A 24,686-nucleotide genomic window follows, 5' to 3' on the forward strand; every position below is an offset into this window, starting at 1 on the left:
CTCAGGTAGTTATTAGACCTTCCTGTACCTTGATTTCTCCTATATGTGAAATGAAATAAATACCAGGCATGGTGGCTCACGCCTATAATCCCAGCACGTTGGGAGGCCAAGGCAGGCGGATCATGAGGTCAAGAGATCGAGGCCATCCTGGCCAATATGGTGAAACTCTATTTCTACTAAAAATAAAAAAATTAGTTGGGTGTGGTGGTGCATGCCTGTAGTTCCAGCTACTTGGGAGGCTGAGGCAGGAGAATCGCTTGAACCCAGGAGGCAGAGGTTGCAGTGAGCCGAGATCGTGACACTACACTCCAGCCTGGTGACAGAGCAAGACTCTGTCTCAAAAAAACAAAACAAAACAAAACAAAAAAAACACAAAACAACAACAACAACAAAAATAATATACCAGACTTTTTGCTTTACATTTGGAGAACTGGTGTTGGAAAGATAAAGTAAATAATCTGAAAATACTCGGAATCAAAGAGAGTTATTAAAATTCAAAATAGTATTGACTTCATGTGATCACTTACTAAACTGAAGGCCAGCCTGGAGTTGCACAAACAAGAATATGGCAGAGTTTAATCATAAAGCATAAAATTGAGACAACAGGAGAGCAATCTGGGAATACATGTCAGAAGCATTAACATACTACATATTCTTTGCCTATTTTTAGGAATTTCAAGTGAGTACATTTTCATATACTTGGGCAAAGATTTAGCTGGAAGGATGCCAATTCACTCCATTGTGTTTGTTATAGCAAAAAAAATGTGGAAATAATCTAAATATCCAATAGGTAGAGGCTGAGAAAATAATGATGACATATCTATTGATACTATAGTCATTAAAAATGATAATGTGTCCTTCTCACATCTTTGCCCCCTTGTTGCCCAGTACTTTATGTGACACATTTCCAGTGGTCAATAAATGTTTATGGAATTATCTAGAAGAAAAAAAGATGATATAGTTTTATCTCTATATATATTAGTTTGGAAAGATATTCACAATATACCACTAAGTGAAAAATAGCATATTACCAAAAAGCACATGTAACATTATTTAATTTATATAAAATCTTTTGTACATAAAAATGTATACATAAATTCCAAAATTTTAAAAACAAATTTATTAATGGTGGTGAGATACCAGGTGAACTTTGCTCTCTTCTCCTTTTGTGGTAATTAAAATTTTTTGGAATGAGAATGTTTTATTTTTAAGGATGACAACTATCTATATTTAGAAAAATGGCATAGAAAAATAATGGCATAGAAAGATATTCACAAAACATTGCTTAACTAAAAGGTATACAAAATTATTTACAGTATGATCCCATTCTTACATTTAAAAACATATATCTATATGTATAGAAAAAAGACTAGAAGGATATACACAAAATGGTTAGCAGTACTACACTTGAGAGGTTATAGGGTTATATACAGGTGGTTTTAATTTTCTTTTGAAGACTAAAGGAAAATTGAACTCAATTTTAAATGCAGATTTAAAAAAAGATTAAAGAACCTGGAGATGAAAAGTATAGAAATTGAACAAATATGATTTTCAAACTCATTATAAAGCACTTGTATTCATCGGGTCAAATCATGTCCAAACTGTGTCCAATGAATAGAGAGTCTCTCTCATTAGCACATAAAAGGCCCGATATATTAATGTTCAGCAGAGTTCTACTATCCTTCTCTATGGTAAAAGCAAAATTGGAAGAGACACACAATGTGGATTAAGAACAGAAATATGTGTCAGTAGCTCAGGGCTCAAATCTTTTCTGTGCTAGTAATTACCTTTCTCTGAGCAATTCATAATTTTTCATTATTCTAGTTTATTGATTTAGAAAAATAGCAGTAAAAATACTGACTCCTTCATAGGGCTGCTATGAAAAGTTCCAGATGTTAAGCACTTCAAAAATACTCCACTAAAGCAACTGACTAATGAAACATTGTTAAGTATTTTACTATCCCTGATGTCCCACGTTAAAAACATAGGGGTTAAACCACTTGTTCAAGTTTGCATTATACATCCCTGTTGCTTGCAGGTGTGCTGTTAAGCAGTTTATGATGCAATATATTGTCTTGAAATGTTCTTAAACTCTAATTAAAGGTTACAGAATCATTAAAATTTAAACAAGCTTTGAAATAAATAAGTTGTGAAGACAGAGAGAAAAAAAAGGCAAACTCCAGGTTTGGAATCATCTGGAGGACTCAGCTACTTGCCCTGGGCAAGCCACTCCTTTTTTTGTTTTTTATGGGGGCTGGGGGTAACTTCAGGACCCTCATTTGTAACACAAAGCTAATACTAACCCAATAAAATCCTGTCAGGATAAAGTGGTATAATATTGGTCAATGTTCTTAGCATGCACCTGACACAAACAGAGCTGATTCAAAATAGAACAGTGAAGAGAATCTAAGTTCCCACAGGGCCAGATATGAGGGAGGTGGTCTAAGGGACCTAGATAATAGAGATTACACCCAGTCATCCTGGATTCCCCCATCTACAGAAGAAAGAAGTCGGATTTGATGTCACAACTCTTCCACGCCTGTTTGCTTTCTTGCCTTCCCCTCTCCCTCCCTGCCGGTATCATTTTTCCCCACTCCTCCCCACCTGGGCAGGAACAGACCTTCTCTCCAGAGCACTATTTTAAAAAGAGAAGTTAGTGATTTGAATGCTCTCAATCAACTCTTGAAGGGGAACAAGCTAATAAATGAAGAAGTTAGAATCTGAAAAAAAAGACAAGCGCAGTGTTTGGGGCTTAGAGTTGTAAAGATGCTGCGCCTTGGCCCACTGAACTCCCTAACTTGTCCTTGAGTTTTGTTTGCCTTAGGCTTATCGACCTTCTAACTGTTAAAAAAAAAAAGCAAGTCTAAACTCAATGGTGGATTTTATTTTTCCTTCCAGCAAATCTCAAAGGTCTATAATGATTAGTGCGTATGGAGTTAAAAGAGCACAGAGATCCTGTGTTCATTTTACTTGAGAAAAATTGAGTATGTGCCAGAAAAAATATATAATATAAGTAAGTCTCATTAAGCCATCATTACTCGGTAAGACAGTTTCCAGGCAAATAAACACACAAATCTCCCTCTTGCAGCTCCCTCTGAGTTGCACCTTCAACTCAAATCTCCTGTCCTCATACATTGTTTACTTCAAAGAGAATTATGAGTGAACAAGAAAATGAGAATCAGGTAGGGTAATTATAATCTTGAATGAGGAAAACATGCCAACATTCATTGAATTGCTAAAAAAAAAAAAAAAAAAGAATAAAAGAGCCATTCTCCTTCAATATATTTAACTGATCAAAACGGCCAAAGTGATTGGGGTTTAAATTTTTGTTGTTCTAAAAATAAAACAAAATCTTAGAATATACTTTCACATGCTCCCAAAATTGAGTGTGAAGCTCATTAATAATACCCACTTCTTTTATTCCACTCCCATTTTCTGAGAATGTTTGCTCTGTGCTACATACCAGCATCAACTGGGCCATTCCAAACACTGTTGAAAAGCTGTCCCAAACAAACTTGGCCTTCAAGCTATAGAGAGGAATTGTCACTGGATTTCAAATTTTGGGTCTTTAAGTCAATAAGATGATAATAAAAAGTAGTAACAAAGAAAGAAATTTTGGTATCTAGAGGAGAGGATGGACTAGGATGAATGGGAAAAGAAAGTTATCCTACAGTGATAACTTGTATTTATCTCAGCATGTTAACAATTTAATACCATAGCTCAGAGGAGGAACACAAGCCGACCACTGTCCATCATGCCAGGGAACAGTCTGTCTCTGATGTTAGCGAACCGTTCCTGCTAATACTCCCAGGTTCTTCTCCATAACCCTCTCTAGCCTGCCTCCCAGGCATGGATATTTTTTTTGCCAGCATCACCTTCCTGTGGTAAGCTGGTTCACACTTCTCTGCACAGGTAATGATACAGTTTGGATGTTTGTCCCCGTCCAAATCTCATCTCATGTTGAAATGTAATCCTCAATGTTGGAGGTGGGCCTGGTGGGAGGTGTTTGGGTTATAGGGGTGGATCCCTCATGTCTTGGTGCTGTCCTTGAGATAGTGAATTCTCATGAGATCTGGTCATTTAAAAGTGTTTGCCACCTCCCCCACCTGACTCCTGCTCCCCCTTGACCTTTGGCCACAATTATAAGTTTCCCAAGGCCTCCCCAGAAACAGAGGCTGGCACGATGCTTCCTAGGTAACCTGCAGAACTGCCAGTCAATTAAACCTCTTTTCTTATAAATTACCCAGCCTCAGGTATTTCGTTATAGCAATGAAAGAATGGCCCAATACAGGTAACAGGGAGGAAATCCTTAAACATGGCACAGCAGACCTCTGCCGGGCAGAGCTAGAGTCTGTACAGGGGAAAACCGTGGGAAATGTGGGAAAACACATTTCAGTGTGACGAGGGTGGAATGTACAACTCTGCCTGGGCCGTGACTTACCTTCAGAAGATGAGATGAGAGAATGGCCTTCGACAGGTGGGGTTGTCTTTGAGGGACTAGGAACTTACAATCACAATAAAAGGATATTGGGCCACCAGGGCTGGGCAAAGCTGGGTATTTGGCATAAAAACACAGTGCATCATAATAAAGTCATTTAAAACAGAATCTGGAAGGGGGAAAAAACAAAAAAGGAAATTAGGTTCTTGTGGAAATCTTTAGGAAAGCAAGAGTATCTACTCACTTGTTCTTGGCCACTGGTTCCAATACATTGGTTTAGGATATGACTTGACTTTACATCGAAACACATCATATAAATAATGGTGTTAACAGAGATTGAGATCAAAATCAGTTTCTCATGACAATGGGCAAAAAGTATAATATTTTAAAAAGAGACAGCTTTGTACAAATGGCACTAGGTACCTTAGCCACCAAACATTTTAAAATCTGTATATTTAAAGGGTCACATGTGGGCAGTACCATACACGCGGAACGAAGACATGGTCGTTTCTTTGTCTATACCATATTTGTTTTTTCAAAATCCTTTCTCCTTTATCTCTTTTTCACCTCCTATTTCCAAAAGGAGCAATGAAGGGTGGGAGGGCAATAGAATTATAGAATCAGGAGGTAGTAACAGCAGATGATTGGTGAGGGATAAAGAAGCAGAAAAGAAAGAAAGAAAGGATGAGAGGAAGGAAGGAAGGAAGGAAGGAAGGAAGGAAGGAAGGAAGGAAAGAAAGAAGGAAAGAAAGAAAAGAAAAGAAAACAAGATTAAGGCTGTGAGCAGCAACTAGAGCAAAACAAAGGCTAACAAAACAGAAGCTGGTGGATTCAAATGGTGACTGTCCTATATGTGAAACTATTTTGTAAGTAAGGAAGCAGGGGGTTGGCAAGGGAAGTAAGGCAAGTCCCCAAAATAAGCTTCATTTCCTTCGTCATTGAATTTGACGCTGGTTCTTCATTGCAGACAACACGCCCTGGCTAGCCAGATGGGAAAGTTCATGAAGGCAAATCTAAAAACCTCAGGACTACGCCCATCAGAACTTGGAACCCAAGATGCCATGACATTTCCAGGGAAAACATGAAATACACTGCCTGAGATTGTGACGCTCATCTTAAATGGAAAATGGTGAGAAATACGTACATTTTAATGCTATAAATTAGAATGCCAAATGTCATCCATGTTTTTAATGAACTTTTATTGGTGAAGTCTGAGTCAGTGACTAAAGGTTTTACCATTATACATACTCATTTAAATATAACTGATGAGTGTAATACCAAGTGTCACAACTCAATGTCACCACGTTTTCAGTCCCATTATACTGAGCCAGAGAAGAAGCAGAGAAGGTGCCAGAGGAGACAGAAGCTGCATGAAACTATTTTTTTGAATGTACCAAAGGACTTTGGCTTGCCTGAGCTTAACATCTAGCACCATCTTGATATGTTCGATATATTCCTGAGAATGGATGAGGTAATACTCACTTATATGCACCCAGGAGGCTGTACTATCTGGTAGTTTAAAGTTTGCTAAAGCAGAGACTTGACTTGGGTGCTCCAAGGTTGGGGAGGGAATCAGTTAACATGGCCAACTACTCAGCTCACATTTCAGTGTGGCTTTCCGGTTCTCTCCTCATATGTAGCAACTCTTCTGTCTGGCACCTTCTCTGCTTCTCAGTATAATGAGACTGAAGGTGACTGGTGACACTGAGTAGATGACAGCTTGGGATTACACTCATCACTTATATTTAAATGAGAATAATGGTTAAACATCTAGTCACTGATTCAAACTTTGCCAGTGTAAGTTCATCAAAAACAGTAACACTGGAAATCTAATTTATAGAGTTAAAATTTCCTTAAGAACTAATTTAAAATATGATTTCCTACTAGAAGACGATTTACCAAGTCACTCCATGACTAATGCTGGTTTTACAAGTAAAAATATAAGAACTAATAGGTCTCAGGTAGAAAATAGATTTTTGGTAAATTAAAAGAGTGTAATGTCAAATTCAGCAGTGTGCATTTTTATGATGTAAACAAGTTTCATGGTAACTCTGACCTTTCTCACTGTACTGTAAATCCATAAATGCCAAAGGTCTCCCACTCCAGTATATGGACAAATGTCGTCGACCTACCCTAGGATTGTTTAGTGTCCAGAACAGTGGCGGGGGGGGGATTTGTATTTTTGATTTATGAGAAAGATACTGATTTGTTCTTTATCTCCAAGGCATAAACATTACTTGTAAGAAAAAAAATCAGGAAAAACTGCAGGAAATGAAGTTCAATATTAAATTATGATGCTAGTCTAGTCTCTACCATCAAAAATGGAAGGGTCAAGAATCACATCCCACACGTCAGCCTTAGAATACACTGATTTCCAGGCTTTAATTTTTTTGATGAAGAAGGAATAATCAGGCTACTCTGGGCATACTGCCCATGGGTTAGCCCTGCTCTGCAAGGAACAGTAATTAAAAACAACAAAACTAAACAAAAGAAGCAGCAGCAGCAGCAATAATCCAGTCTCCATCTCTTTTAGAGGTGACTTGAAAGGGAGGCTATACTTGCCCTTCATGGGTGGTAAAGATCTTATGGCTCGTTCCTTAGATGCCATAGTCTCTAATGTACCAGAATCTTTTTTTTTTTTTTTTTGAGTCAATACTTACTTTAGGTAAGATGCTGATTCTTGCATTATGCAATCACACATACTGGGCAAACAGTTAATCAGAGGGAAAAAATCAGCTGCATTTTTTCCTGACCCATGGTCCTAGAAATTTGGTTTATTTGAGGTTACACATGGCTCTTGGAAGCTATCCTCATGTAATTGGTTCTTCAACCGTTTCTCTATACTAACTATGGAGTAACCTTTCTCCAGTAAAGCTCTTACCACATTCTTCTTGCTCAGACATCTTCAACCACTTCCCAATGCTTGGCTCTACCTTTCTGTTGTTGTTGCCCAAGCTAGAGTACAGTGGCATGAGCATAGCTCACTGTAGCCTCAAACTCCTGGGCTCCAGTGATCCTCCCACCTTGGCCCCCAAAGTGCTGGGATTACAGGTGCGAGCCACTGCACCCAGCCGGCTTTACATTTAAGACTCTCTAAGATCTATACCCCGATTCTTAAACCTTTCCTTCCTTTTTCAACTTATGTATACAATATTCCAGCAAAAATCAGACCACTCACTCTTCCTTGTCCATTTCTAGGTCAGTGCTAATATTGTCCCTTAGTATGGATGGCTCTGTCCCCATCTCTAGTTACTGGTTACTAGCCTCCTTCAGGGCCACTCTATATTTTCCATGATACTTTTCTAGATCCCTCATCCAGTCAGTGTCCCTGAAGCACTAACCACATTCTGCCTTATATTCAAGTTATGTGCAAATTCCTTTATGTCTTCTAACAGATTATAAGCTTCCTGAAGGCAGGAGGATGATTCCTTATTCACATTGCCTAGTCCAAAGCATCTAGCTTAGTGTCTACCCAACGAGATACTCAACAAATACTGAGCTGAGAATAATTGGCCTGGAGCCAGTGATCCTGATGATTATATCTACTATACCCTAATTAATTTGCTACGTAAAAAACCTCAGGTAATCTATGCATAAAATGAGAAACTGGAATGAGAAGATACAATAAGAATTCAGTGCTAAAATACCTTTAGGAGGTATATAATAATAATAATAATCATGATATCTTCAACTTTAGTACATAGCAAAGGTCAACTATGGAAATGGATTTTGAACTAAGTTTTTGAGATAAATCGCTGAACTTCTTTTAGTGAGAAATGCTCTTCTATGGAGCTCAATGTGCTTAAAATACTAACCCATGACATTATTCTGAGAGGCAGTAGCATAGGATTAAAAAAAAACACATTGCGTGTCGGCTGTTTCAAAGTCATATACAAGATGGTAACCAAAGTGGAACACAATTTTATAACTCTGAACACTTAGTTCACTGGTGAGATTTGCTTTATTCACCCTAGAATATCTGTGTCTTAGGTAACAAGACTGACTCACTGTAAGTAGATGTTATGCGTAGAATTGTATCCCCCCAAAAAGATATGCTGAAGAACTAACCTCCAGTATCTCAGAATATAATCGTCTTTGGAAACAGTGTCTTTGCAGGTGTGGTCAAGTTAATGTGAGGTCCTTAATGTGGGCCTTAATCCAATATGACTGGTATCCTTATAAAAAGGGGTAACCTTGGACGCAGAGACAGACATGCACAGAGGGAAGGCTACGTGAAGAGTCACGGGGAGAATGCTGTGTGAACATGAGGACAGAGATCTGGATGATGCATCTACAAGCCAACAGATGTCAAAGATAGCCTGCAAACCATGGGAGGCTAAGAGAGAGGCATGGAACAGATTCTCCTTCACAGCCTTCAAAAGGAACCAACTCGACTATCACCTTCAGCTAGGACTTCTAGCCTCCAGAGCTGTAAGACAATACAATTTTGTTGCTTGAGCTACCCAGTTGGTGGTAATTTGTTAGCAAAGCCATAGCAAACAAATGGTGGCATTTAGTAACATTCTAGAGCAACTGCAGAGAGAAGCATCGTACTCCCAACTGGAACAAGGCTGTGCCTTTTATGTAGGCAGCTTCAAATCCTTCATGGGAATAGGTAGGATATAAATGATAAACCCAATAGATGCCTATAAAGGTTGGATTTGAATAACTTAAGAGAGAGAAGCCTAGAGAAGACGAGGCATGGTATGTAGAAATGAGGCTGAGTCATTTCTAGAAAACAGTCAGGATTGGGGAGGGAAGAGGACAGTCAGAAGGACTGTTCCCTGTCAGGTCACACAGAGGTGCTTTTCAAATATCAATACACAGAATCCCCTTCCAAAACTGCTTTTGCTATACACACTGCAAATGAATTCAGGACTTTTAAACAATGCTATGCATGGATAAAATGGACATGCAAACTGTTCTATGTGTATACCTGTTGCTTCATTTAAAGTTGCCTCAAGGCGTATCGTTTCTAGAAAATGCTCTAAAATTTTTTCAGGTGTTCCTGACATCACAGTATACCTGGATAAGAAACAAAAATGCCATTAGTTTTTCATAAGTGAGCAAATCATTAAAAAAACTTTTTACTTATCTAATTTTTTTTTTTTTAATTTGAGATCCCAGGGAACCATATACTTTTCATGGTAAGAGAGACCATGCACCTTGTCAAAGTCATACAAGAAGACAAAACAAACAAACAAACAAATCCACAAAGTGAAGTCGTTACTACAAACAGTGTTGTTTTTTCCCTACATGGAAATAAGGTAAACTTCTTGAAGAGCAGCTTTAGTAGGCTGGGAACTGAGAAACTTCAGTCTTTTTCCAAAGGAGAATAAAAAGGAACATGTAAAACCCAGGGCAGTTCAGGTCAGGCAGGGGGAGCTGGTGAGGGGAAGTGAGAGTAAGCTAGGTTATCCATATATGGGTTACTCGTAGCAAAACTTCTGTCCCACACTGGATTCCCCTGCCTATTTCTGGAATGCTCTGTCTTTCCCAACTGTACACTGGTATGTGCTTTGGAAATTCAGCTAATAATAAAATGAGAGAAAGCAAACAAAACTCCATAACACCGATGAGCAAACAAACAAACCCCAGTAGCATCATGAATGGGAAATAAATCAGCAGTAGAAAATCCTTATAATTTATTTCAATGCCAGATATAAATTACTGGGGGTTATAAGACATTATTTCAGAAGATCTTTCCATGGTGTTCTTCAATTAACACAGGAGGATTTATTTTTTAAGTTGCATGTGAACTGTTTCAAAATCATACTCAAGACAGTGACAAAACACTACTAAGTGGGAGCTGTAGACAAAATACATTCAGATGATCTGGGTGCTTGTCTTCCAAAACTCAGGCTTTGCTTTTCTGCTTGGAATTTCACTTAAAAATAACAGGCAAGTAGGGGCTGGGCGCAGTGGCTCACGCCTGTCATCCCAGCACTTTGGGAGGCCAAAGCAGGTGGATTGCCTGAGCTCAGAAGTTCGCGACCAGCCTGGGCAACACGGTGAAACCCTGTCTCTACTAAAATACAGTAAATTAGCCAGGCATGGTGGCACGCACCCATAGTCCCAGCTAGTTCGGAGGCTGAGGCAGGAGAACTGCTTGAACCAGGGCGGTGGAGGTTGCAGTGAGCGGAGATCGCGCCACTGCACTCCAGCCTGGGCGACAGAGTGAGACTCCGTCTCAAAACACACACACACACACACACACACACACACACACACAAAACAGGCAAGTAAAAACAACAATGAAAATAAAATTGTCTACTGTTCAGAAAGCAGTGACAGAATTCAGCTCTGGTTTCCTTGCCTGTTTGAGACCTTTGAGGTATGTTGAGATCCCAGGAGTAACTCTAACATATTATTAAATCTCAGGATCTTAACCCACGGCCTGAGGGAGTGATGAGCAGACATTTTAACATATGTGCATGTGAAAACGGTGAGGGAAGCACCCCTGGTATTGAATGAGGTGGCCAGTGCAGTCTATCTGGAAGGCAGCTGTTAGCTAAAACTGTTGTGAGTGCGTGCACAAGACCAAAAGGAAGCTCAACAATTAAATCTTTGAGGAAACTTGGCTTTGGAGCCTAGAGGAGGAGAGAAGGGGAATAGAGAGAAAAAAAGATAGTCTACTTTCATCTCAAAAGTCTGACCCCTTTCTCAAAATAGATAAGGTAGAAGACAATGGCTTTTCCTCTTGTGGGCAATGAATATTTGAGGAAAGAAGAGGGCATATTTATAAATGACTTTCAATATTGAAATAGAGAATATTGCTCAATTCACCCACTAATTCCTGAAATATATGATTCTTTGATAGCACTCACCACATGAGCTGGAAAAAGAGTAGCAGTGGACACATTAATCAGGAAACTGGGTTGGAGAGAGCAACAGCTGTCGAATGTTTACTATACCCTAGACAGCTAGGTGTGCACGGAATAAGGGCGTCCTGTTTACTCCTGCTAGTTAAATATTATCTTCATTCTGCAGATAGAGAGACGGCTCAGGAGGGAGAGGCATGAAGCCTCAGGTCACAGAGTTAGTAAATGGGAGACCTCTGACATGAGCCAGGTGTGTCTGGCTTCAGAGAACAAGCACGAGCTTCGTGGCACTTTTCTGCTTCTACATCAAGATGCTCCAGATGGAGACCAGGTCTAGCTACCTGGAGCTTTTTCAGAACGGAAAATTCTCCATGTAATTAACAACCTTCCTCTAAAGAGGGCTTGTTCAGTTTGTTTCTGAAAACAAGTTGTATTCCAATAGGAGTATATATACATTCCAAAACGTGAAAACCAAATGAGGGGAAAACCAGTCTGTTACTTCGCGTGGCACCAGGCAGCGGCTGCTGGAAAGTTGCAAGCTCTATAGCTAGCTGTGTGACTCATACATCAGTTTGTAAAATGTGTCCCCTTGTCAAAACTAATTCACTAGAAAGTTGGCTTCACATTCTGGTATTCTTTGTTTGGACATCCTTTAGCTAGGGCATTATGGCTGGTCAAAAGTAATAGAGATCTGAGAGGCAAGTCAGATGCCTGATCACCCCTCTCTAGAGAAAGTGGCCTCTCTAAGCTCTGCCCACCTGGCCAATCGCAGACCCCCAGGATCTTTCTTTTGCTACCAGAGACTTCCTCTCGTGGTACAGTTGCCATGGCCACCTTACCCCAGCTTCTCTTCAGAGCTCCACAGAAGGCTATTAGATGCTGACATTCCCTTAGGATGGGGGACTCCAAGACGGAGGGGCCAGGAGCTTCTGGCCAGACACAGCCCTCTGGGCTCTTGGGGTTCTGGGTTTGGCTGAAACATCACGTGACGGCTTTGTTTCCCACTGTCCACTGCCAGGCACCTACTGCTTGGCCTCTGTTTAAAATGAGGTCAGGACCACTTAAAGACCACACAGCATGACTCTTTTCAGTTTATTTCATGAAAGAGCGACTCTAGTTCAAGTTAAAAGCAAACTCCAATTGGTTACATTATATAAGCTATGAGGTTTTAAACCTCTGACATAAAATATTTTTCTGCAAATGAGGACACTACAATCTGTTCCTAGAATAGAGAAGGGTGTGGAGAAGGGGACCTGAAAGAGACTGTCTTCCTGCACACAGGATGGAGCTGCGCAATGAGAAAACAGTCTAAGATAAAAGCAACACAGTAACTAAAACAGGAATATGCATTTCAAATTCTTTTTTACTAAACCTGCATAACCACAGAGCAGAAAGACATCCGAAACAGTAAACGACTGAGGGCTCCGTGGAATTTATCCTTCATGGGAAACACTGTCTTATTGTTGACATTTTAAATATCACACTCAGAGTTGAGATGCTCAGGTAGAATCAGGAGGTTTTGAAAGTTAAAAATGTACACATAAACTATTCTGGATTTCTCAGGGAAAAATGAACCAGAAAAATAACATTATTAGCAGCACTAACACGGTGACCCTTTTTGAGCTCAAAAAGGATAACTTCTGAAGAGAGGCCCTACAGCTTCCTAAATTTTAAGTCCATCCATAGACATTGTTGATGCCACATTTTTGAAGTCCAGAATATCAGCCCCAAATTTATGTACATGCCCTTTCCCCTTCAATTCTGGTCTCATTTGGGAAAACTCGACATGGAAAATGACCCCTTGAGAGAGCAGCTTTTCATTCTTCAGGGAAGTTTTGTGTGGTGCATTAATTTGTACTCATTGATATTTCTTAAATGGCTCATTGCGAACATGCATAAGTTTTTGAATTGTGGAAGAAATTTGGATTGGAATACAGGACACAAATAAGGAGGTATAACAGAAAATCAGATCAGGCCTAAAATAATAAAACACATGGTCTCTCCTTTTCCATCCCTTTTAGTTTGGTTTCATAAGAAACCTATATTTGGAGAACACCCTGAATGAAAGACATTGTAACAAGCAAATGCTTTTGATCATTCCCCAATGACGTGAAGAAGTGAAGCAAGGGGACCCCCAGGGAACCTCTTGATCAGATGTTTCTAGGTTAAGAAGAATTCTCAAGGCTTGCCTTTTCAGTCAGCATAATTTTCCTGGGACATCTGAAGCATTAGTTTAAAATGCAGATAAAACACTAGTTATTTAAGGGGACCAAAGGAAATCACTAGAAGCAGTCCCAACCTTCACATAAAAAAAAAATGTTTTCATTCTCATCCTCCTTAGTGGACTGGAAAGACAACTGTTAAAAACATTTGGGCAAGAACAATTTCAAGAACAGATAGTAGTAAACAATAAGTAATAACGAAATTTCTATGGTAATTTTTAGTTTTGTAAGTGAAAGGTAAGTTTTTTACATAGTCCTTTTGAGGTCAGTTCCTTCGATTTCGATATGGAGTGGTTTGCAATATTTACTAAGCAGTGTTGAGTATGTAGTCTTATCTACTATATTTTGCTATAGTAAGCTGGCAGGTGGAAGGGGGATAGGCGTGTGAAAACTGGTCAAGCTGGACTTGAATTCAAGCTCTGCCATTATAAGCTTTGAAACCTTGGGCAAGTAACTTGTGGCTCTGAGCCTAAATTTCTCCATCTTTTAAAAGGTGTTGTAATATAAGAATTCTATAAAATCTGCAAAATATACTATGGCTATTTAATAATATTATCTTTTTTCCTGCCCTCTTTGCAAATATGTTGATTCAATCATATGAAAATGTCTGGGCCTTAGACTTTTAGTCTAAACAATAAAAATTAATCATTTATGGTGAATGTCTTGATAAGGGAAACACCTCACTTATTTGGCAAACAAAGGAAAATTACTTGAGATGCATTCTCCTTCAACATATTATTGGGTAACATTTCTTTAGCTACAGAATTGGTGTTTTTATTACACTAAGATTGAAAATTAATCTCCATTTTAAAAACTAGATTCTGTAATTTCTTAGAGCCACATTTTCTATTCTCTGTCTTACCACTCAAATGTTGGTACATTTGATGCAGTCTTATGTAGTAAGTTGCAGCAAAAGCTGGAACTGAACATCGATATACTGAAAAAGACTCAAGTTAAACAGGACATCTGAGAAATGTGAAGCTAATGGCCTTTTGACATTAGCAGGAATAAGTATGAATGAGGCCAAATGGATGCTTCTGGGCTGCAATCAATAGACTGTTTTATCTTTGAAGTCTGGGTTTCCATCAAAGACGCTCATTCTGATAACAAGAGGAAAACACTTCATGCGAAATCCTGCATTCCTGCATACGAAATTCAAATACCAAAAGTTCTCATCACCCAGGGGCCTTCGTATCCTTTGAGCTGCCTGGCATTGCTATTTCCATTGTTCTCTCACACGCCTTCTGTTCCACAGCTATTACAGTTGAACACTATATACAAAGAGTGGTTTTTAGAGTAAAGGAATATTCTCTCCCGAATTACTGTAGGCAGCACCCGGCTCAATGCTGTGCCAGAAATGGATACATTATACTCCACAAGATGTGTGATTAGTCAATAGAGAGGAAAAAAGTCACATACACTGCCATCTTCCACAAAAAAGGAGAACATGCTATTGTAGAAATGATGATACCATGTGAAAAGGTTAATCATAGTCTGGCAATTACAGTGTTGGATGCAAACATACTTTTGCTGAGGCTGTGAGTTTCCTTGATTAGAAGCTCTGTTCCCTGCTGGGACCTTCTCCAGCACCAAGACATCTTGGTCATGTTCTTTAAGTCTGACTGTATTCGCCTCCACGTCCTGCAAATACAAATTACACCACATACAGATGCTGCCGCTTATTCAGACAATGAAAAAAATTTCAAATGCTTCAGAAACTCATTTGGTGCTTGTCATGCTAATTGTTGCGTCTACAAATTAAGTCATTTTCAAAGTCAAGGGCTGGAACGGTCAGAGAGAGGACCAGATGAGATTTGAGGCATGTGTGTTTAAGACTGCTTTTACCCCAGCTTCAGAAAAACAGCAGAATAAAGCATAGTGTGGTTATGCTCTGAGAACCCTTTGGGAGAAGGAAGTAGAGCAGGCAGGTGGGGAGCAAAGGCATTTATTAGTTATAAAAATATGTGGTAAATAGCAAGCAGCTTCAGCAAAGTTCTTTTTCTTCTAAGCGTGTTTAGTTTCCTTGGGAGTGGGGCACCTCTTCTCTCTAATCAAAAGACTATTTTGTTTTCTTTTCTTTTTCTTTCTTTCTTTTTTTTTTTTTTTTAAGAAAAATCCATTTGAAATGTGTTAAAAAACTCTTTTTGGTTATTTTAAGTGATTTACCATTGATTAAATTACATCAATGATAATGGTCCTAATCTGATTCTTTCGAAGAATGTTTTGGCTGAATGTAAACTCCTTGTGTGTAAACTTGAAGGAGTTAGTACAGCTTACCTTTAAATTTCAATATCATTGTAAATAGTTAGTTTAAAAATTTTAACATGCTTTTCCTCAACATTTGGCCCCCATTTAAAAAGAGATCAGATAAGAACCAACTCAAATTCCATCTGGTATATTTTTAATATATCATTCAAGGGTATACATTTTAGCCTTTTTTTGTTTGTTTGTTTGTTTGTTTGTTTTTGCATTAAGACTGTGCATTCCTAAAAGAAACTTAGTTGTTAGAAATTTTGCCACCAAAGGCAAATGCTTAAGACCATGTAGGGATCGACGTCCAGACACAAGGACAGGAGCATGACATTATAAATCATCATTAAGTAATGGGAATACACCCCAAAGCACAAAAGCTACATTTAGGACTTGAGGAGGGGCTAGAGATGCTAAGGCTGCAAGAGGGATAGAAGGGACTCTGCTCTGTGGTTCAGCAGTGAAAGAAAGAGGGCAGTGTGACCCGAGAAAGAACAGCCTCCCAAGTGAACTCAAGCTACGGTGGGAAGGATCACAGGCCACCTGAGAAGCCAGGGGTAGTGGGACATCGTCACCATCCCTAAAATTCCATGATCAGGCCTCTACCAGCCGAAGCTGGGTCATCCCTCTCATGGGCAAGGGACCTCATGCTGGGGAGAGACCAGAGACTATTCTTCTAAACATCATCCACATTCACAAATTCCTTCATAAGCTTAGAGTGGGCTCATCTGCAGAGTCAACTTTTAAGTGCAATTGCACAGTTCCCTGTACCACCCCTGTTATTCACCTGCCTGCCAATGTTAGTAATTCCTTTAGTTTGTAACAACCAAGATAGAGCCCCTGAAAATGAAAATGCTCGGTTGGAGTAACCGTGATGGATGTTAATTCCCAGTAAAATGGAATCACTCAGTAAATCAAGAGAACGTATGATGATATGAGACAGGCTCAGATTTGGGAGAAGAAAGAGGTGGAAACTAGGAAGGTCTAGGAAAGAGAAAAACAAGGAGCAGAGGGAGCTGCCACTGTGTTGGAGAGTGGGATGGGAAGGATGCAAAGAAGGATGCCCAAGATGTCAGAGAGAAACTTCTCAGACTGACATTTTGCCAAGGCAATTCCTATTTATTGTCAATTCTCATGGACCAGTGCAGGGATGCATAGAGGGACTGGGTCCAGCATAGCATCCTGCATTTGCAGTTTTACTGGAATATAACCTCTGGATCCCAGAATGCATACCAACACATTAAATATAACTAGGTTTGTAACAAAGGCCTTTTGTGCCTAGAGCACTCATTCATCACAGGACTACTCAATTAAGACTATGCTCAAAGCTTTGCTTATTTAGTTAAAGAAAAAATGGGATGTCTCTCAGCCACACTTTGCTTTGGACTCACCCTCAGGATCCGGTTGAAATCCTCCTTGTCTACTCTCAAGAAATGGCAATTATCTTCTCGTAAGACGATAGAGGCAGCTCGTGGGGCATCATTCACTAGTGCTAACTTGCCGAAGTCATCTCCTTCATGCAGGGTGCAGACCACACCCTGGAGAGAGTAGAGCACACAGATGAAGAGGATCCCTGAAACAGAGCAAACACAAACACCCACCGCCTCCTGCCACAAGACCCCGGCCCCTAAAACACTGTAGATAAATGGGCTGTACCTAGGAATGCCAAAGGGGATTACATAATTAAATTATGATGTTCACTTTTCTTTCACTGAGTAATATGGTCTGTGGCTTAAATGTACACACTATAATCCATTAGGAGACAAACCCTAGAAAGTACAATACTACTTTAAGTATAATAACTGAGATAATTTATGATTAAAGATGCAATAATGTCTTTTCTACATCTAGGAACAATGTTGTTGCAAATTTAATTGTGGCACTACATTGCTAATACTTAGAGCCACACTAGTAAATGGAGCGTAATAAAGTTTCAAAAAGAAAAAGATATATATACCTTGCCATAAATGACTACATTCACTGATCCTTTTAGAATAATGTACCAGGAGGTACCTTCTTCCCCCTGGTTAAACACTAGACACAAAAAGATGAAAAGACTTATGATAAGAATAGAAGCACATCAATATAAATTACAGCTTATCAAATCATCACTTTAAGTCCCCAGAATAACGCATACGTAAAAAACAAGAAACATCACTGGCAAATACTAACTTGTTCAGGTGGCGTATTATCTCCTTTTCTACAGAATATAAAAGAAAGAGAAACACTGCATTCCTTGCTATGCTCCAAAAGATAGGTTTTTAGTAGATACCAATTTATCAGCAATCCGTTGCTTAAAGCCATACATACTTCTCCCACAATTCATTAAAACTTACCCCATAGAAAAATGGCTCTAAAAAGTAATCTGACAAGTAATGTGACACTTAAAAACGTGCAAATCAGCACTACATATTGGTTACAGATACATACCTACACACACTTGTCCCTTGGTATCCATGGGGAATTGGTGCCAGGACCTCCCAAGGATATCAAAATCCACAGATGCTCAAGTCCCTGATATAAAGTGGTGCATTTGCATATAATCTACACACAGCCTCTTGTATACTTTAAGTCATTTCTAGATTACTTATAATACTTAATACTATGTAAATGCTATGTAAATAGTTGTTATACTGTATTATTTAGGGAATGAAAACAAGAAAAATGTCTGTACATGTTCAGTAGAGACACAACCATCCACTTTCTTTTTTTGGAATATTTTTGATCTTCAGTGGGTTGAATTCATAAATGTGGAACACACAGATGTAAAGGACTGCCTGTATTTTTTAAAAAATGGTTGGAATGATCATCACTACATTCAGGGTAGGAGTTACCTTCGGGCAGGAAAGATGAGAATGGGATAAATGAGCGTACAAAGGGTCTTCAAGTGTAGTTGTACAATTATTATTATTATTTTTTTTTTTGAGACGGAGTCTCGCTCTGTCGCCCAGGCTGGAGTGCAATGGTCGGATCTCAGCTCACTGGGTTCACGCCATTCTCCTGCCTCAGCCTCCCGAGTACCTGGGACTACAAGCGCCCGCCACCTCGCCCGGCTAGTTTTTTATATTTTTTAGTAGAGACAGGGTTTCACCGGGTTAGCCAGGATGGTCTCGATCTCCTGACCTGTTGTACAATTATTTTTTATTTTTTATTTTTTGAGACAGGGTCTTGCTTTGTCACCCAGGCTGGAGTGCAGTGGCGTGATCATGGCTCACTGCAGCCTTGACCTCCTGGGCTTACAAGATCCTTCCACCTCAGCCTCCTGAGTAGCTGGGACTGTAGGGGTGCACCAATCCACCTGGCTAATTTTTACAGATAGGGTTTTGCCATGTTGCCCAGGCTGGTCTTGAACTCCTGGGCTCAAGCAATCCACCTGCCTCGGCCTCCCAAAGTGTTGGGATTACAGGCATGAGCCACTGCACCCAGCGTGTATGTTTAATTCTTTAGAAAATATGAAAAAAGGCCGGGTGCAGTGGCTTATGCCTGTAATCCAGCACTTTGGGAGGCCACAGCGGGCGGATCACTTGAGACCAGCCTGGCCAACGAGGTAAAACCCCACCTCTACTAAAAATACAAAAAAAAAAAAAAAAAATTAGCTGGGCATGGTGGCACACGCCTGTAATCCCAGCTACTTGGGAGGCTGAGGCAGGAGAATTGCTTGAACCTGGGAGGTGGAGGTTGCAGTGAGGGGAGGTGGAGGTTGCAGTGAGCCAAGGTTGCGCCACTGCACTCCAGCCTGGGTGACAGAGCAAGACTCCCTCTCAAAAAAAAAGAAAAGAAAAGAAAATATGAAAAAAAAAATGGCATAATGTTAGTATCTGACAAAGATTAAGAAGGTATTTGTAATATTCTCTATTTTTTGTTTAAAATAACTATTTCATAATAAAATGAAAGCAATTAGCAAGTTTGAATGAAATGAATAAAAGAAAATAAAAAAGAATAGTAAGTCAATAGCAACCATTAAGATAAAAATATTAAAGTAAGCCTTTAACATTTGAAGAAGTTACATTCTTACTGAAATAGATATCAATGTCAGAAATACCACTTTTGATGACTGAAAGTAAAAAAAAACACATTTACAATTCATGTTTCCTGCTTATTTGACTCATATAACGTAGCCTGAAGAAAGAGCAAGATTTTCCAAACTATGTCTCTAATGAGTTAACAGGTGTCCATGCAAAAAGTGTTCTACATGTCATTAGGCTCAGGAAGTATCGGTTTAAACATGGTGATAATATCTCCTTATTGCAGAACTTCTGAGAACACATTAGCATGCTACTGTATCCTGTGACTCTGCAAGAGAGATTGGAGAGGTATTTCCTGACCTTAGTAGATCACTAACCCCCTTATTTTTTGAGCCAGATTTCTGTAGGAATAGTAAGGAATGCCAGCTTATATAATATTGTTCACATCTATTCACATCAAATTTCCTTTTCTTGCTTCCAAATATGATCACAGAACTAAACTATAACTTGGATTTTGGTGAGATACTATATATTAACACTGTATACATATTTGAAGCAAAGAAATTCTCTCCAGCTTGGAGCCTAAAGTAGAAGTGAGAGAAGAAAAAGAAAGTAGGATGGGTTTAAACATCATTCTAACTAGCAACCTCAAGAGATCTATTAGTTCTTCTAAAGCTATGAATGGAATGAGGTCACTGGGAAAGGTACTGCCTCAGGCCCTTCCTGAAGGGCAGTGACTTCATCCCACCCTCTAAACACTGGTGAGTCAGGAGGGTAGTGAGCCAGTGAGACTCAGGCTGGCACCCACAACACTTGCTGGTACTAGAAAACCACAATACTTCAGAATAATCGGCATGTGCTGGAAATAATCACAGGTCCAGAAAAACAAAAGTGCCACAGGACACCCTGCCAAGTCACCAAGTCAGACCCGGGGTCAAGAAGTGAAGCGTTAGCAGCCTGGCTTCCCGTGGCATGTACTCGAAGGGTGCTGGCCAGACGCAAGGTTCCAGTACAGTTTTCACTTACACACGGTCCCTCCTTTGGCATGAGACTCAAAAATGAGAACACCTGCTAACTCTCGTTTCACCTAGAAGAAAAAGAGAAGAAACATGCAAAGGCCACATTTCCAGGTCTGGGTGGAAAAGGGTTGTGCTCTTTCTAGGGGCACAATGCAAACTGTCCCAGGGCTTCCCATGCAGTCATCTCTCACCTCACTTGCTGCTGCTGCTGCTCTCATCAAAAATCACTTCCATTCAATTTGCTGCTAGGTAGGTTTTTAAAGCTTGTAGCTCTTTTTATAGAATAGCTTATAGCTAGTTCATACCAGGCAACCTCCTTAGAGACTGTTTCAAACATGGTCCCACCTGCATTAACTAGCCGACTTGCCTGCCTGTCTTTGGCTGTGGGGGAGAAGGGGAGACCATGTACAACATCATATGATTCTGTTGCTACTAGTGACTCTTGTTTGCATTACATATAATGCATCATGTCAAACATGTTGGAAAATTCTGTCTTGAAGTTGAATAATGAAGCCTAAATGAATGAACACATTTATATTCTTAGTTAAAATTCCAAATTATTCCTAGCTAGCTAAAATTCACATTAAAAAAAAAAATCCAAATTACATTCCCAAATCATGGCTCTATCTTTCTAAGAACCCAGTAACTTGAGATTTTTCTATGCCTGGGTATCTGGGGTTTGAGGTAGAAGACAAGACTACCCACAATTCTCTCAATTCCACTGAGACCAGGGAAGTTGGATGAGGGGCATGCTGGGTCCCTGGAGCACAGGTAGGGAAAGGGGTCCTTCCTTACTTCCCTCTACATCACGAGCTCATGGAGCCTCAGCTGTCTGCACTGTGTATTTGAGGGCTTCCCAGGTGAGGCTCCCAGGCACTACATCTATGCCCTGTGGAGAGAGTAAGGATGGCAAGGGCAGTGGTAGGTAGGAGGAGGGCTGGGCCAGACCACTCCCCTGGGTAGTCCACATAGGTGAGCAAGTCTCCAGACCCTCAGTGGTGCTGGGGGTGGGAGGCATGTGAAGGAGGTTTGTCTAGTTGAAGGGGAGAGGGGACTTGAAGCCCTCTTGCTTAGAGCTATGGCAAATGCCTCACTGCTCTCAACAGAGATCTGAACTTATCCCCAACAGCAGGGACCAGCAGGTACTGCTACTGTGAGGTAGCAGAACATCACTTTTAGTGAGCTAGGAATGAAAATAAACTAGGCATCTAGATATCTCTTAGGGACCTCAGTACATACTCTGTGAAAGTTGAAACCACTTCATTCTTCTTGACTTACTAGCGTGTAGGACATGTATGTTTCCTACAAATCATATTCTTATGGGAGGAGGTGTTTCTATCCCTATTCAGTGGCAAAAATTTCTGTCTCCTAAATACTCTAATCAGGTAAAAGTTCAGAATCAGATACAGCCACGGGGTCATTTTTTATTAGTGGGTAGTGTTATTTTGACTAATATATCTGAGCTGATGCTCTCTTGAACTTTCTGCTTCCATTCTCAAGAAGGCAGCAAACCCTGGTGGAGTTGGCCCCATAAGCCAAGACAGGTCATCTAGATTTCCCTCTTTCCGCCCTCTGGCTGCATATCATGGCAGGATGCAGAGTCCCTCCCAGGCCTGGCTCTTTTATCTGAGTGTGCAGGTTCCAAAATTCACATTCACAGGGAGGAAGCACATGTTCCAACCCTACTCACACCAGGCTGCTCTGGGGTTTAGGGCATATGGGCAACTACCAATAGTGAGACAACACTTGATTCCTTTTCAGTGATTGTTCTTGGGTGTAACTTCCTCAGAATCTCATAAGAGAGTAGAGGTGATTTATGAGGTGAAAATCAGACATTCTTTCCCCCTACAACACCGTAATACTCTCCTCTGTCCTAACAGTGCATTTATTGCAAAATGCTCCAACCATGCTAAACTAAGAGACAACTTACTGTGGTAGAAAGATGGGATAAGGCTTTAATATGAAGAAGCTCCTCATAGATAATCTCCAGGTCATCCACAGTCCTCTGGCCAGGTCTACAAAGATTAAAAAAAAAAAAAAAAAAAGGAAATACGGAAAAAGGGCATCACTAGGGCTTCAAATATGGAAACGGATTCAGGCATCAGTAACATGCTCAGGGATTTCTTCTGCATAAAAGATATTGGCGGAGGGAGAGGCTGCACCAGTATAACCCCTAAAGGGATTTTTGAAATAAATGTGTTCCTTGATGAAAGGATATGGGAGAAAGCCAAAGTCCACAGGATCCCTTCTCTTCTGATCTCAGAGGAAAGAGCACCTCCACTCACATGGTAGTCAGCTAACTCACCTCTCACTTTGTAGATGATTGAGCTAAAAAACTGCTTTACATACCACCTTAATCAGTAATGGCAAAACTTGTCTTTTACCACCACTAGAAACAATTGGTGTAATCAACTTGACAACTGATCTAAATTCCTTGAGATCCTGTGTGCTATCTGAGCTTAGCAGAATATTAATGCTGCTGTCACTATTATTTGGGGTTATATAATGTGTTTTTTCCGAAGGACTCAAACATAGGATGTATGCAGACTCAATGTTTTCTTTTCTAGCCCTGAGGAGATAAGGGCATGAGATGAAGAGAAGGCAAATGGTAGCATCTGGGATTAGTAAGAGAAGGCAAGAAGGGAGGTATATGTCCACATTCCCAAACTCTGTTACAAAACCACCACTGTCCATGAGACATTAATCAGTTATGTAAAGCATTTTTATTCTAAAATTTATTATAAAACTAGTATCCAATAACATGCATTTAAGGACCTCAGTATATAATCTGTGAAAGTTGAAACCACTTCCTTCTTCTTGAATTATTAGAATGTAGGACATGTGTGGGGTATGGGGGTGTTGTAGACATTTTTGGCATTGGAAGACTAGCACTGGAAGATTAGGAATAGATTCCTAGTCATTTTTTGTATCTATAATTGTTTTGAAATCATTCATAGCGTTTAGTTATATTAATGGGTAGGAGATACAACTGGTCAGTAACTTGAATTCTTTGTTGCTTTCTGCAAAATAAAGAATCCTAACTAATATGTTTCTGAAACTTGAAAACAAACTAACGGGTTATTAATTCTGAGAGTTCTAGGGAGTCAACTGAGAGACAATCTATATATTGATGGATAGGCAGTGTTTACTCTCAGCTAATTGCTGCAGTTATGAATGTTATCTAGTACATAATCATCAGTCTATTTTGTGCATTTTATCCTAACATTTTAACAATTTATGATATTACTCAATATTACTGTAATTACTACTAATTAAACATTAAACCCTTGATGAGCTACTGATGATGTACCATCATGACATTATCATTTGTAAGGTGGTCAAATAAATTTGAGGAGTATTGGTGTACTGAACACAGCACTGGATCTAGGGTCTGAAAATCAAGTATAAAATCAGTGCAACCACTCACGAGCCATGTGACATCAAAGTCTTAGCCTCATATGAAAACTGGGGACAATATCTTTCTGAGAGAGATGTGAGAGCTAACAGAAGCAGCAACCATAAAAGTGTCTACATATTTATTTGTGTAAGTGAAAAAAAACCCAGCAAAGTGATATTCAAAACTCAGACCTTTGTAGAAGCAGTTAAACAAACTTACAAATAAAGTATGACATTTCGTCTACTAGAGTACATCTGAAACTTAGTCGATTATTAGATAAGTACTCTTAGTAATCAAAACTGAATTATGAATATTCTAAAATAGGTAATTGGATTAAATAATTTTGCAACCATATTCTAACATAGGGAAGATAACAGATTTAGTGGAGTCTAATTGGAGGAAGAAAATTCTGCATACTTTGCATGATACCTTCCCAAGGACAGCCTTAACATGAACAAAATAATATTGTCACGTTCTCTTCCAGAATCAACAGGGACTATCTTCCTAATCCTGACTGTATAAAGACAGATACTAAATCCATGACCTGGGAGATGCTAGCCAGGTTCACCTCCTG

The 24,686-nt window shown here is 39.6% G+C and overlaps 1 protein-coding gene across 6 annotated transcripts in view; it reads right to left on the reverse strand.

Moving 5' to 3' along the window:
• The window catches only part of RAPGEF4 (Rap guanine nucleotide exchange factor 4), a 317,379-nt gene that overhangs the window by 46,810 nt on the left and 245,883 nt on the right, over window positions 1-24,686 (reverse strand). For all 6 annotated transcript variants that reach the window (XR_004441700.1, XM_033231110.1, XM_033231107.1 and 3 more), the window contains 7 exons: window positions 22,646-22,730; window positions 20,723-20,783; window positions 17,689-17,765; window positions 17,123-17,269; window positions 15,007-15,122; window positions 9,375-9,463; window positions 4,529-4,607 (listed from right to left, as the gene is read on the reverse strand). Coding sequence is in view for 5 of the 6 variants with exons in the window: in XM_033231110.1 (XP_033087001.1) it covers window positions 4,529-4,607; window positions 9,375-9,463; window positions 15,007-15,122; window positions 17,123-17,269; window positions 17,689-17,765; window positions 20,723-20,783; window positions 22,646-22,730 (654 nt within the window). In the remaining variant the exon portion in view is untranslated. The remainder of the gene's footprint in view (window positions 1-4,528; window positions 4,608-9,374; window positions 9,464-15,006; window positions 15,123-17,122; window positions 17,270-17,688; window positions 17,766-20,722; window positions 20,784-22,645; window positions 22,731-24,686) is intronic.

The sequence above is a fragment of the Trachypithecus francoisi genome, unplaced genomic scaffold (assembly GCF_009764315.1).
Source record: "Trachypithecus francoisi isolate TF-2019V2 unplaced genomic scaffold, Tfra_2.0 Lachesis_group13, whole genome shotgun sequence".
In the NCBI taxonomy this organism is placed as follows: domain Eukaryota; kingdom Metazoa; phylum Chordata; class Mammalia; order Primates; family Cercopithecidae; genus Trachypithecus; species Trachypithecus francoisi.